General features: G+C 41.8%; 1 protein-coding gene across 1 annotated transcript; it reads left to right on the forward strand.

Annotated features, from left to right (window-relative positions):
- Positions 1–3452: 3452 nt before the first annotated feature.
- Positions 3453–5083, forward strand: LOC117546047. The gene is made up of 2 exons (XM_034216129.1): positions 3453–3683; positions 3931–5083. The coding sequence occupies exons 1-2, from the start codon at positions 3570–3572 to the stop codon at positions 4810–4812; spliced, it is 996 nt and encodes a 331-aa protein (XP_034072020.1). The 5' UTR covers positions 3453–3569; the 3' UTR covers positions 4813–5083.
- Positions 5084–13277: the final 8194 nt, after the last annotated feature.

Genomic DNA, 13277 nt, shown 5'->3' on the forward strand with positions numbered 1-13277 from the left:
TTTCAAAATAACACACTGTTATTTACTCACCAATAACACACAATTATCCTTGCTTTTATTTATTGGTTTAATTCCATAATCTCGGGCTTTTTTGGCGTCCGTCAGGAACTGAATTTCAAAATAAAAATAACCAATGCATTGAATGAAAAACTTTGATCGCAGGTTCCTCAATAGTGCATTACAAGACATCTATCAATATTTGTGCATACCTCCAGCAATGTTAACTATGTTGAAGCACTTATTTTAACTGATATTATACATATGTATTATACTCTTATAAGATGTATGTAGATATTTCATCTCCGGCCTTGTCAGGTATTGAACAATCAATAAATAAAGAACACAGAATTATAGAATATAAAACACAGAATTTGTGTGATTATACTAAATGATTTACAAATAAACACCACTGCATATTTACAACTGTTACACATGCTGATGTAACGCAAATGTTCCAACTTGGGATCAATAAAGTATATCTTATCTTAAGCTGATCGATGGCTACTGCCATATTTGCAAAATGTGCCTCTGAACCTTAACAAGTGCATGTTTCAGGCTTATCAATGAATGTAATGTTATCAATTAACAACAGGGGTCACAAACATAAGACCAGCTGTTAAATAAAGCTCTTCTGACCTTAGCTGGCATGTGTGTATATATATTAATGCTGCCCATTATGGCCACAAGCAATTTTCACCCATTTATTAATTATATGTTTTAAATGTGAGTGTTTCCTATCCCCTAAACCTCCAGGGATGTACACAGTTTAATACTGGCAACTTCTTATTATGGGAAATACGAAAACGTCTTTTAAAACTACAACTCCCAGTAGAGACGTGCCATAGATAGAGAACATGTTGCGAAACAGAATAGCCAGCATGTGTAGTTCTGGGGACGGGGTGGGTGATGGGGGGACGCGGTGGACCCGTTCAAATCCAGTTTTGGACAGTCTGCCGTGGTTCCATCCCATTTCAAGTGCTGTTCGAGGCTCGGCAACCCTCGGAGCACACTCTCCAATCACAGAGCTTGAGGACTATCACGGGGTTTGTCAAACAGAGCACATGGTGTAGTCCAAACGATAACTGGGGATTCTGGGTAGTGTAGTGTCTTCTGCCATGCTTTACTCCGAAAAAATATTTGTTTCTCCGAATCGAAAGGGAAAAATACAAAAGCATTGCACACAATTTAAACCAATCAATGTTGTGTAATTAACAAGGATAATCTGGTGTTTTTTAGTCGATGAGTAGTGCAGATATCACTGTAAAATCAATCCACAGTAAGGGGAATACTTACTTCCGGGTGTACAATTCTCCGTTATCCAATGGGAATGGACGCTCACATTGCCTTTAAGGGCAGTCGACACAAACAAATGGCGTGCTTCCATGAGCGTCCATAGAAGCATATGGACATCCCGGAAAGCTGAAAATGGACGCTAAGGGCCCCCCCCTTGCGTTGAAAATGGACGCTAAGACCCCCCCCCCCTTGCGTTGGAAAAAGCCGACACGGGACTTGACATAACGTCAACATAGGCCGACCTGGGAGTGAGGATGTGTTGGACAGGCAGGCACTTGCAGTTATTACACTTCACGTTTTGAAATATCTGTAACTCTATTAATGTAAAACCCACACTGCTCAAACTTCCTTACTTTTGCTAAAATTGTTGTATTTATTTATTTTGGGGCGTGGGAATGAATAGAAAACAAATGAGCATTTATACCTATAACCGCCAGCCGGGATTTTGACCCCTCGTATAAACATAGCCAATGGATAATGCTAAAGCTATACTTTGCGGCCACACCCCGTTGCCAAGCAACGCTTATTGTTAAAGTGTCCTTTGATAAGCAGGCAGTCATATCATTAACGAGAACTCGCTAGATCTGACGAGAGAGATTAGGATCAGCTGCTGCTGACGGAGAACACGCAGCTCTACCGGATCACAGCTGTGACGAACCGGTGATCAGAGCAAAACACACACTAAGAGTAAGACCTAACACACTTAGCTATTTGATCTACTCTGGAACTAGCTCTACTAGTTTATTCTTTACTGTCGGGCAGTGGCGATTCTAGAGTCTGTGGGGGCCCTAGGCAAACATTCACTGGGGGCCCCTCGAACCAGCTTTCATCGCCACGCACAGCCGACAGCACCCACCAGTGATTGTTGTTTTCAAAATGTAACTCCTGATGGTTGAATTTGTCAGGATTATATTCTAGCTCAGCTGAAAAGTCAGATTTATTCAGTTAGCTGCAACATGACATGTTACTTGTTAGACGCTTTTATCCAAAGCCACTTACATACTCAATACTGTGGACAATCCCCACAGGAGCACTTTGGGGTGTCTCAGGGACACAACGACATGCTGACTGCAGTGGGGTTTGAACCTGATCCCAACACCAAGGCGCTATCCACTGCGCCACACGCCTCCCCTACAATTGTGATTACTCATGATGTGTCTTTCTGTAATGCAGTAACCCACAGCGAGCACCTACATCTCAGAGCTTGATGTGTCCCTGAATGCAGCTGAGGAGCAAATGCTCCAATCAGATGGCTTCAACAAAATCAATGTCAATCTGAACAAAGGAGCAGGAGGAAATGCCATCTGTCTTTGGTACGAACGTGGGTCAGAATAGCCTTAAAAAACAACCCACTCTGTGGAACCCAGAGTCATGTATCTGAACCAATTAAAGAATGACTTATGGGTTGAACTCAAATTACCATTAGAACTAAAGTCAGTCAAAATTGGACGTGCACGGATCAGAATCTAAGCAATACACCATTTCCCAGCTCTGTAATGAAAAGGATATCAAGATGAGGGGCATTACGGGAGTGTTAAAACACCCAACATGCACACTTATCTTATTCTAGTAGAGATTAGAGGACAGGTCTATCAAGTCAACGTTATTTATTTATTTGATCTTATGTACCATATTTAATTTAATAATTAATCTTGAATTACTAATAACTCTAAAGAAGGCAACAATTTACAATGTGGATTAAGGTGAACACTTATCCACAGTGTGTGTGCGTGTGTGTGTGTGTGTGTGTGTGTGTGTGTGTACGTGTGTGTGTGTGTGTGTGTGTGTGTGTGTGTGTGTGTGTGTGTGTGTGTGTGTTCAGCCTTCAGGTCATTCACTGATAAACGGATGACATTTAAACACACACCCTCAAGGCCACATTCTAATCTGAATTTGCACAGTTTTGAAATCTCTGTCAGACGTTTCTGCTCAAAGATCATCCTCGTCTGAAAAGTGAAAATGTTAATCGATGGTGAAAGACAGGATGTACTTAAAATATAAAAGACACAAAAAAGTGTTTATTAAATATCCTAAATATGAAATATACGTTTTGCATTCGTTTGATTTTAAACTTATAAGTCAAACTAAATACTCGATATTTAACCTGTTAAATAAAAAATGTGTGGGTGGGTGGGTGACTTCCACAGAACTGATGAAAACACTCACGCCCATAAACACACTTGATACGGGGTCTCATTTGGCTTCAGTCATCGTGTTGGCATGAATTCAGCATCATTTTCCTTAGAATATGACTCCTCCCAGATAACGATTGCACAATGCCCCACAGCATCTCTGTGCTCTATATATATGCAGCTGACCTGTGGTCAGTACAACAGACTTCAGCACACCAGTTGACTTCTTACTGCCTATCACTCGCTGTCAGCACACACGTAAGTGTTCAACAAGGTCTTGCTTTCTTGCTGGAATACCTTTTTTGTATTTCACAAACATTGTAATCAATACTTTGCAGAACTCTGTGCAGTATACATTTGATTTGAACTTGGTTTAGATGTCATTGTTGTTTTCAAAATGTAACTCCTGATGGTTGAAGGATGATATTCTAGCTCAGCTGAAAAGTCAGATGTATTCAGTTAACTACAATTGTGATTACTCATGACGTGTCTTTCTGTAATGCAGGAACCCACAATGAGCTACATCTCAGAGCTTGATGTGTCCCTGGATAAAAATGAGGAGAAAAACCTTAAAATGCGAGGCTTCGATGTAATCGATGGCAATCTGAACGAAGGAGCAGGAAGATGTGCCAGCCATCTTTGGTCCAAACGTGGACCATTGGCGATCACCAAGGTTCAAGTTTCCTTCAACGAAGAGATGGCTCATGGTTTGATCAAAGCAGGGTACAAAAAGATCAACAAAGATCTCAATGCTGGAGTAGGAGGTAATCAACTCTACCTTTGGTACTCCCAAGGGTCCGGAGAGTTTGATACTCCCATAGTGGACATTAATGTCACTACAGATTCAGCCGATGAAGCTAAAAAGTTTGGTTTTGGTTGGGAGAGAGTGACCTGTGATCTGAACCGCGGTGTTTGTGGGAACTGGATCCACTTGTGGCTGAAGAGAGAGAAAGAAACCTACATCTGTGACGTCACTGCCACTGATTCCTTTGGGTCAGACATCGACCTCTTTAAGAATGGCTACATCCGTTTGGATGAAGATACTAACAGAGGTGCAAGAGGAGCCTATGTCTTCATCTGGTACCGTCAGACCACCGACCCAGAGAAGGCAGTCAAAGAAATACAAGTCTCCGTCAAGGCTGATCAGTATCTGGAATATCAGCATCAAGATTACGACCCAGTGGTTGTTGACCTGAAAAAAGGGACCGGAGGCAACCAAGTGTTCCTGTGGTACAAGAAAGAAGGATCCAGCCCAATGAAGGCCATCGTCCTGCTTCTCAACAAAGATGCGTTTGAAGAATATCCGAAAGCTGGTTTCAAACTTGTCAAGCGCAATCTCAACGAGGGCACCAATGGATGGGTTGAGTACCTGTGTGTCTATCAGTAAAGTCAGAGAGTTCTCAACACTCACTGAAGTGGAACGCATCTTACCGTTTTGTTAAATCATTCGGTGATGGCCACTTTCTCCCTTTTTAAATCAGTGCTAGTAGTAATAACAGAAAGTATTAATAGTTAATGCGTTCTTATGTTAATCTCCCGGTCAATGAAATCAAACTATTCCGAATGTCTGTTTTTCAAATATAATCTGAAGGAATGACTAAATGTGTCACTTATTCTGCACATGTCTGCTCTCAATAAAGAAACCTTTGCTTGTGAAATGTGTTTGTTTTCTTAATCTTATTCCCATCAATGTTATCATTCCAACAAATCAGGCTGATGTTAAAGAATTGACCTAAAGTGTCATGTTTAGCTTCATAGAGACTAAGAGCAACCGCAGGACGTATCAAGAGGATACGGTACAAGTCCAGAAGTCATCGTTAAAAAAGCAACACACAACAACTCAAGTGAAGTCTGAAGGCACGGCGTGCTTACCTTGGTTTTGGAGATGTATGAGCCAACACTGAAATATGTAAACCAACACAACTCACAACATAACTTGGTGCAGTTACATTATAATCATGAGTAGTTTCAAATTGAATTGAATAAAAGGCAACATGTGTTCAATAATTCACTCTTCAATTCCTGCATGGGATCATTATTGATCACCTTATTGTTACATCTCTGTCATCTGCAAAATACTTGTTACGTTTAGTTGTGTTTTCCAGAACCTTAGCATAAGCATGTAGACGTAGAACAGATTGCAGATGGACAAGATAATCCTTGTTCTGTGGACAGGATTCAAACCGGGTTTAGAGCTGTTTCAGAAAGTCCTCCCGAGTTGTTCTAGCACTGATATCTCATCAGATGAAGACTGTGAGTCTCCGTGCTGTGGTTTGTTGAAACCTAAACTAGAAACACCCAATGTCCCAAAACTAACATGCTGCCATTCAGCAGATATGACGTTTACAATGTTCTTCCATTTAGTTCAGCGTGTTAGCATGCTAACGTTTACTAATAAGCAGTGGTGTAAGAAGTACTCTAGTATTTGACTCAAGTAAAAGTAGAAATACAACAGTGTAGAAATACTCTGTGACAAGTAAAAGTCCTGCATTTCAAATCGTATTAAGTAAAAGTACAACATTGTGTGTAATGGCCCATCAGATATTTGATCTCTGGATTATTTTATTTATTATGAATGTGTTCGTCACAGCTGGTAAAGGTGGAGCTACTTTGAATGACTGTATTCTGATGCTGTCGTAAGAAGACTCAAAAGATTCCAGATTCAAAGGTGTTCTCATCAGATGCTCAGCAGCTTCAGAGTAGAAATGAAACTCTTCTGACCTGAGCTCCTCCATCAATGCAGCATAAATAATAACATACAAGAATACAAATACAGAAAAGTGCAAGAAGTCTCTATACATGTGAATATAGTTTGATATGTACAAGAACAGAATGTGAAATGAAATAATGTACATTTAGAGAAAATGAAATACTGTTTATTGCGGTGATAATTATTTAGATAAATAAGTAGATTGCAAGATGACAAACGGTGTGTGTGTGTGTGTGTGAATGTGTGTGCACGCGTATGTGTGTGTGTGCACGCGTATGTGTGTGTGTGTGTGTGTGTGAATGTGAATGTATGTGTGTTTGTGTGTGTGTGTGTGTGTGTGTGTGCACGTGTGTGTGTTTGTGTGTGTGTGTGTGTGTGTGTGTGTGTGTGTGTGCGCGTGTGTGTGCGCGTGTGTGTGTGTGTTTGTGTGTTTGTGTGTGTGTGTGTGTGTGTGTGTGCACGTGTGTGTGTTTGTGTGTGTGTGTGTGTGTGTGTGCGCGTGTGTGTGCGCGTGTGTGTGTGTGTTTGTGTGTGTGTGTGTGTGTGTGTGTGTGTGTGTGTGTGCGCGTGTGTTTGTGTGTTTGTGTGTTTGTGTGTGTGTGTGTGTGTGGGTGTGTGTGTGTGTGTGTGTGTGTGTGTGTGTGTGTGTGTGTGTGTGTGTGTGTGGTGTGTGAATGTGTGTGTAAGATATCCTTTTATTTTATCAATTATTTTTTGCATTTTAAGAAAATATTCACAAAGCGTAGAAAACAAAACAAACACATCTAGGGACACAAATGAACTACACAACAGATGACAGATACGAAAAGACATAATGGTATTAATAATATTACAAATAAAGAATGAACACATGATGAATACTCAGGTATGAATTATCTTCATTATGTTGTTCTATACTCGACCCATTTCTCCCACCTTTCCTCAACGACATGCGTCTGGGTTCTCAGAGTTTCTCCGTTTCATTGAAGTTCCATTGTGAGTTTACTAAGTGATTGTCTTTTAGTAAATCCCTTGTCATTAGTTTAATGATCTCTATTCTGATGACAGAGGGAGGGATCTGTTTCTGTGTTCCTCTGGTGTTTCCCCAGTAAAGGGTTAATGGCTTCTTGTTGAGAGAAACACCAAAGATACTGGACTTTTCTCTTCAAATGCTTTCCCAGAAGTCTCCCAACACATTCCAGAGATAGAAGTCATGTTCTAATATTTAAGACTGAAGGCGAGCTTTTTATTCGTCTTGTCACACAACAGCAGATCAACTAGAAACAACTTGAAAAATGTGCATTTCAGAGGAAAACCCCACATATGGATTTGTTTGTTTACTAAATGAAAGGGATGCATTTAGAAGAAAGGAAACCTGAAGCGTTGATGTACTCTGGGATTATAATCTCACAAATTACTGATGATTTGAGAATAAAACAATGAGGTGGATCCAGCATTGCTAAAAATATACTTTTCCAGGGTTACATTAGTTTCTCCTTCGCTAACCACTTACATCGGAGGAAATAATAACGTGTTCCTGTAAAGTTGCAAATGTCATCTTTTAGTTTTTTCGGTTTGTTGTTGGCTTTATTATCTCAGAGGATATTGAACCTTTCTGACCTTAAAGTTGTGTTTTTGCTCGTACTGTAAATGTACCAATGAAACCTCAGAGAAAGTCATTAATGTTCCGTACATAATGGGATTATATCTGACTTGCATGCTGATCAGTAAATGGGATTTAAAACCTTTCACTGCTCCCAAATACAAACAAGATCATTTGACTTGTTCCTAATTATCCATTGAGCATTGATCGACTGTGAGCAGCTGATTCCTTTGTGAGTGTTGTTGTTGTTACTGTGACCTGTGTGCGGGAAGATGGCGCCTGTGTTGGCTCGCCGCTCCCTCAGCTCTCGACCTTTAGCTATCCTGCTTTTGTTGTATGTATTTCAGAATGTCTCGGCTCTGCTCATCTACGATCGCCAAGCTCTCCTCCACCTCAGACCCTCACTGGAGTTGATACTGCTGCCCAAACCTACATCTGGCAAGTGGCAACCATAAATCGTCCCCCCCCTCTACTGTCGTATATTCCCACCTACCTGCGCCGGTTGCCCTGCATCCTGCCTCACCGAAAGCGCTTTAGACGACGGGGAAAGCGTGGTGGTGCACTGGTCCATCTTAAGGCACACCTGACAGCTTCTTCTGGGACTTATCCACGCCTCGGATGTCACGGCCCTCCCGCTGCACGCCATGTGAGGGATCGGTGGATTCGCCCTGTCTTTCCGGAGCTGCAGCCTCTGCTGGGCCCGCTGACAGCTCCTCCTGCACGACTGACTGCTCCCGGTCCGCACGGCGTTCAACACGCACATCTTCGTCAGCTGAGACGCACACCTTCGGCCAGCCCGGAGAGAAAACTCTGCATGGCTTTGCTAAATGCTAGGTCGATAGCAAACAAAACGTTCCTGCTAAATGACTTCTTCACCTCTCGTGAACTGGATTTTATGTTTCTGACGGAGACCTGGTTCCACGCTGGCGAGTATTCACCGTTCTCTGAACTTCTTCCTCCCGACTGTACTTTCTTCAGCTCCCCCCGTACCACCGGCCGTGGTGGGGGCATAGCTTCAGTGTTTAGAGCTAGCCTCCAATGCCGATTGCTTCACCCTGTAACTAGCTATGCCAGCTTTGAGTTGCAGCTTTTTGAACTGAACCCGGCCTCGCCTAAACTCTGCGCAGTCGTGTATCGCCCACCAAAATGCAATAAGGATTTCATAAGTCACTTTTCTGACTTTCTGTCCGGGATCATGGTGAAATATGATCGTGTTTTGATCTCCGGAGACTTCAATGTCCATGTGTGCTGCGAGTCTAAACCTCTGGTTAGGGACTTTTTAAATCTCCTTGATTCTTTTGGTCTCGTTCAGTCCGTGGCTGGCCCAACACACGAAAAAGGACACACCTTAGATTTAGTATTATGACTGGCGACTGTGGCTGCGAGGGAGTGCGGTCGTCTTTCAACCAGAAGGTTGTGGGTTCGATCCCAGCCCATGCAGTCAACATGTCGATGTATCCTTGGGCAAGATACTTAACCCTGAGTTGCTCCCGATGGCCAACGGTGTGTGCATGTGTATGAATGGTAGTTCCTAGAGTTAGGTACACTGCTCTGTATGAATGGGTGAACGACATGTAGTATGTAAAGCGCTTTGAGGGGTCTTAAAGACTGGATAAAGCGCTATATAAGTACAGTCCATTTACCATTTACCATTATTATCGTTTGGACTGTCTGTCTCTGTGGATGAAATCTGTGCAGCAACACGTATCTCAGACCATTTTCTGTTCTGTTTACAACCTCGATCCCTTCCGCAAGAGTCGAATCACGAGCCCCTGCGCGTCGTCTGCGTTCACTTAACCCCTTGACTGCCTCACAGTTTTCAGTCAGATGCTTCTCTGATCTGTAAATTAGAGGTGAACTGTGCTTTTAGTGCTGATGAGCTTATCTCTTTGTTTGATTCGACATGCACACTAATACTGGATTCTGTTGCTCCTTTTACGCTTAGACGCAACAAAGTTCTCTCAGAGGCGTGGCTCATTGATTGTACTCGCGCTTTTAGACGCGCTTGTAGGCGTGCAGAGAGAAAATGGAAAAAGGATAAACTTCATGTCTCCTTAGAGATTCTTCGTGCTTGCCTTTCCGATTATCAGACGGCAGTCAAAGCCAACACAGAGTATATTTCTCTGTTCATCTCCAAAAACAGCCATAAACCTCAGGTTCTTTTTAATGTCCTCAACTCGATCATTAATCCTTGTGATGCTTCTCCAATTGTGCCATCGACTACTCTCTGCAATACATTTCTTACATTTTGTATTGAAAAAGTATCTGCTCTTAGGCTAGCCTATACTAGTGCTACCCCAGATCCTGCTCCCTTTCTGTGCCCTACTGTCCTCGACCACTTTGAGCCTGTATCCCTCTCTTCTCTTTCAGAAGTAGTCAAGCACCTGCGGCCGACAAACTGTATCTTAGACAGCATTCCCTCTTGCTTCCTTAGAGATGTTTTTGAATCGGTTAGAGCAAGTGTTTTATTGCTTGTAAACACCTCTCTTAGCTCAGGATGTGTCCCAGCTGCCTTCAAACATGCCGTGGTTAAGCCACTACTTAAAAAGAAAAATCTCGATCCCTCAATTCTCGCAAATGTCAGGCCCATCTCCCAGCTACCCTTTTTATCTAAAGCCTTGGAGCGAGTAGTCAGTCTGGCTTTAAACCTATGCACAGCACTGAAACAGCCCTCTTAAGAGTTTTTAATGATCTGCTCCGCCAACTCAGGTAGCCCAGCTGTCCTTGTGCTGTTGGACCTGACAGCTGCCTTCGACACTGTGGATCATAGCATCCTGTTGTCACGGCTTGAACAGTCCGCAGGCATTACAGGCTCTGCTCTTGCATGGTTCAGGTCTTACCTGACAGACCGTAGCCTCTCAGTGCAGCTAGGTGCCTTCTCCTCTGCGGAAGCCCCTCTTACCTGTGGGGTTCCCCAAGGCTCGATTCTGGGCCCCATCCTTTTTCTATTGTACATACTGCCCCTAGGCTCAATTCTCACAAAACACAACATCCCCTTCCATTGTTACGCTGATGATGTACAGATTTATCTGCCTCTCAATCAAAATGACAACTCACTACAGCAGTTGAAGGACTGCTTAATAGAGATTAAATCCTGGCTGAGCCAAAACGTACTCAACCTCAATGAGAGCAAGACCGAGGTCATCTTTTTTGGACCCCAACCTCCAGCCTCTCCGGTTAATATTCTGGGCTTCTTCAAAAATAATATCCTCCCCTCTGTCATGAACCTTGGAGTGACCTTCAACAGCGCCTTTACATTTGATAAGCAGGTCAGCAGCATAGTCAAAACCTGCTTTTTTAAAGTACCACTATTGGCTAAGACCAAGTAGTTTTTATCTTTTAAAGACCTAGAAAGGGTTATTAACGCCTTTGTTACCTCGAGACTGGATTACTGCAACGCTATGTATGTGGGTATGGACCAGGCCTCAATTAGACGCCTGCAGCTAGTGCAGAACGCAGCTGCACGTCTCTTACTGGCCATAAAAAGCGTGACCATTTCACCCCAATTCTGGCTTCATTGCACCGGCTTCCAGTTCAGTTCAGAATAGATTTTAAACTCCTTTTATTTGTTTTCAAAGCCCTAAATGGGCTGGCTCCTGCCTATATAGCCGAACTCCTCCATCGCTACACCCCAGTCAGAGCCTTAAGGTCGGCTGATCAGCTGCTGTTGATAGTGCCTAAGACCAGGCTCAAAACCCGAGGGCATGGAGCTTTCGCAGCGGCTGGCCCCAGGCTCTGGAATTCACGACTCCTGACTTTTCCCTGTGTTTTCTATATATCTGTTTTAATTTATTGTCTTTTATTGTGAATGTAGTAATGTGTTTTTAAGTGATTGTAGTATTTATTACATGTACAGCACTTTGGCCCGACCAAAAATTGCTTTTAAATGTGCTTTATAAATAAACTTTGATTTGATTTATTGTTGTGCTGCTGAAAGCAGGAGGCAGAGTTTAATGTTCCTGACGCCTCCGTCCTACTTTAGTCCAGTTTTGTCTCCAGATTGGGTCATCTTGTGTCGGTGCCAAACACATCGTGCAGAGAACTCACTGATCCTGGAACAGGCAGAAACAGGCTCTAAATGTCAGCGTTTACACGAGCTGCACATTTTGAACCCAGTCTGAACTCGAGGGTAAAACTTCTAGAAGCTGCTGCTGCTGAAAACTGTTTGATTTAACATTAAATCAACTCAGTCTCACATGTCTGATGTTACAACCACCTTTATTTTGGTTAAAACATCCTTAATTCAATTCTACATTATGTCAAAATCTATATAGACATTTTTTTAAAAAGCTAAATAAAATGGATGGAGCCAAATATTTTAAAGAACATTAAATACAAATGTTTTAAATAATATAATAACATATTTTAAATTAAAAAAAAACATTTAAAATCCATGAAAAAACAATTAAGAAAACAGGAGAAAACCGTATTTTTTTAGAATAATTAATATAATTATTTAAATAAAATCAGGATAACAACAGGCAGTAAAAAAAGTAAGACATATTTAATTGTGGGTCCATGCTCCGTATTTTGTTCCAACGGTTATTTTCCAAACTCAGAAATCAGATGAAGTTTCTGTCCACAGGTAAGTAATGAAAAAGCTTCCTTTGCCTCTGAGCTCTGCATCAGATTATTCAATCCTCTGGCGCCCTCTGGTGTCTGCTGGGGGAACAGCACATTTATAAATAAAGCACTGTAAATAAAAGTCTCTATTTTTCTTTATTTCAGGACGTTTTGGAAAACCTTGAATCTTGTGATCTGGACGATGACGACCTCATGTTGGATGAAGATCTGCCGGAGGATGACTCCCTGCGCAGCGGTACATTTAGATCTAATAAAGTCACATAAAGTACAATTACTGTATGGATCCCCAAAAAGAATATTTAAGAGCTGTGATGTACGATACAATCCACCAGAATCTGCTTTATGTTGTATAAATGTGAAATTAGGCAAATAACCCAAAGCAGACAGAGCAATATATTCTCAGTTTAGCTGCTAAAATAGTTCAATTTCATTTGGGTTCAATTTAGAAACTAAAACAGGTCAATTTCAGTTCATGTAATCCAACAGATCAATGCAGCCTCAGCACTTTATTTCAGGTAAACAGTTTAAGTTTATTAACTGTTGTTTCAGTTTAATTTTAAATAACACTCTTCAGGCAGCTAAGCTAAGCATATAAGCAGTTAACCAGCAGTTAACCAGCAGCTAACCAGCAGTTAACCAGCAGTTAACCAGCAGTTAAACAGCAGTTAAACAGCAGTTAAACAGCAGTTAAACAGCAGTTAACCAGCAGTTAAACAGCAGTTAACCAGCAGTTAAACAGCAGTTAACCAGCAGTTAACCAGCAGTTAAACAGCAGTTAACCAGCAGTTAACCAGCAGCTAAACAGCAGTTAACCAGCAGTTAACCAGCAGTTAACCAGCAGTTAACCAGCAGTTAACCAGCAGTTAAACAGCAGTTAACCAGCAGTTAAACAGCAGTTAAACAGCAGTTAACCAGCAGTTAAACAGCAGTTAACCAGCAGTTAAACAGCAGTTAACCAGCAGTTAAACAGCAGCTA

The sequence above is a fragment of the Gymnodraco acuticeps genome, unplaced genomic scaffold (assembly GCF_902827175.1).
Source record: "Gymnodraco acuticeps unplaced genomic scaffold, fGymAcu1.1, whole genome shotgun sequence".
NCBI lineage: Eukaryota > Metazoa > Chordata > Actinopteri > Perciformes > Bathydraconidae > Gymnodraco > Gymnodraco acuticeps.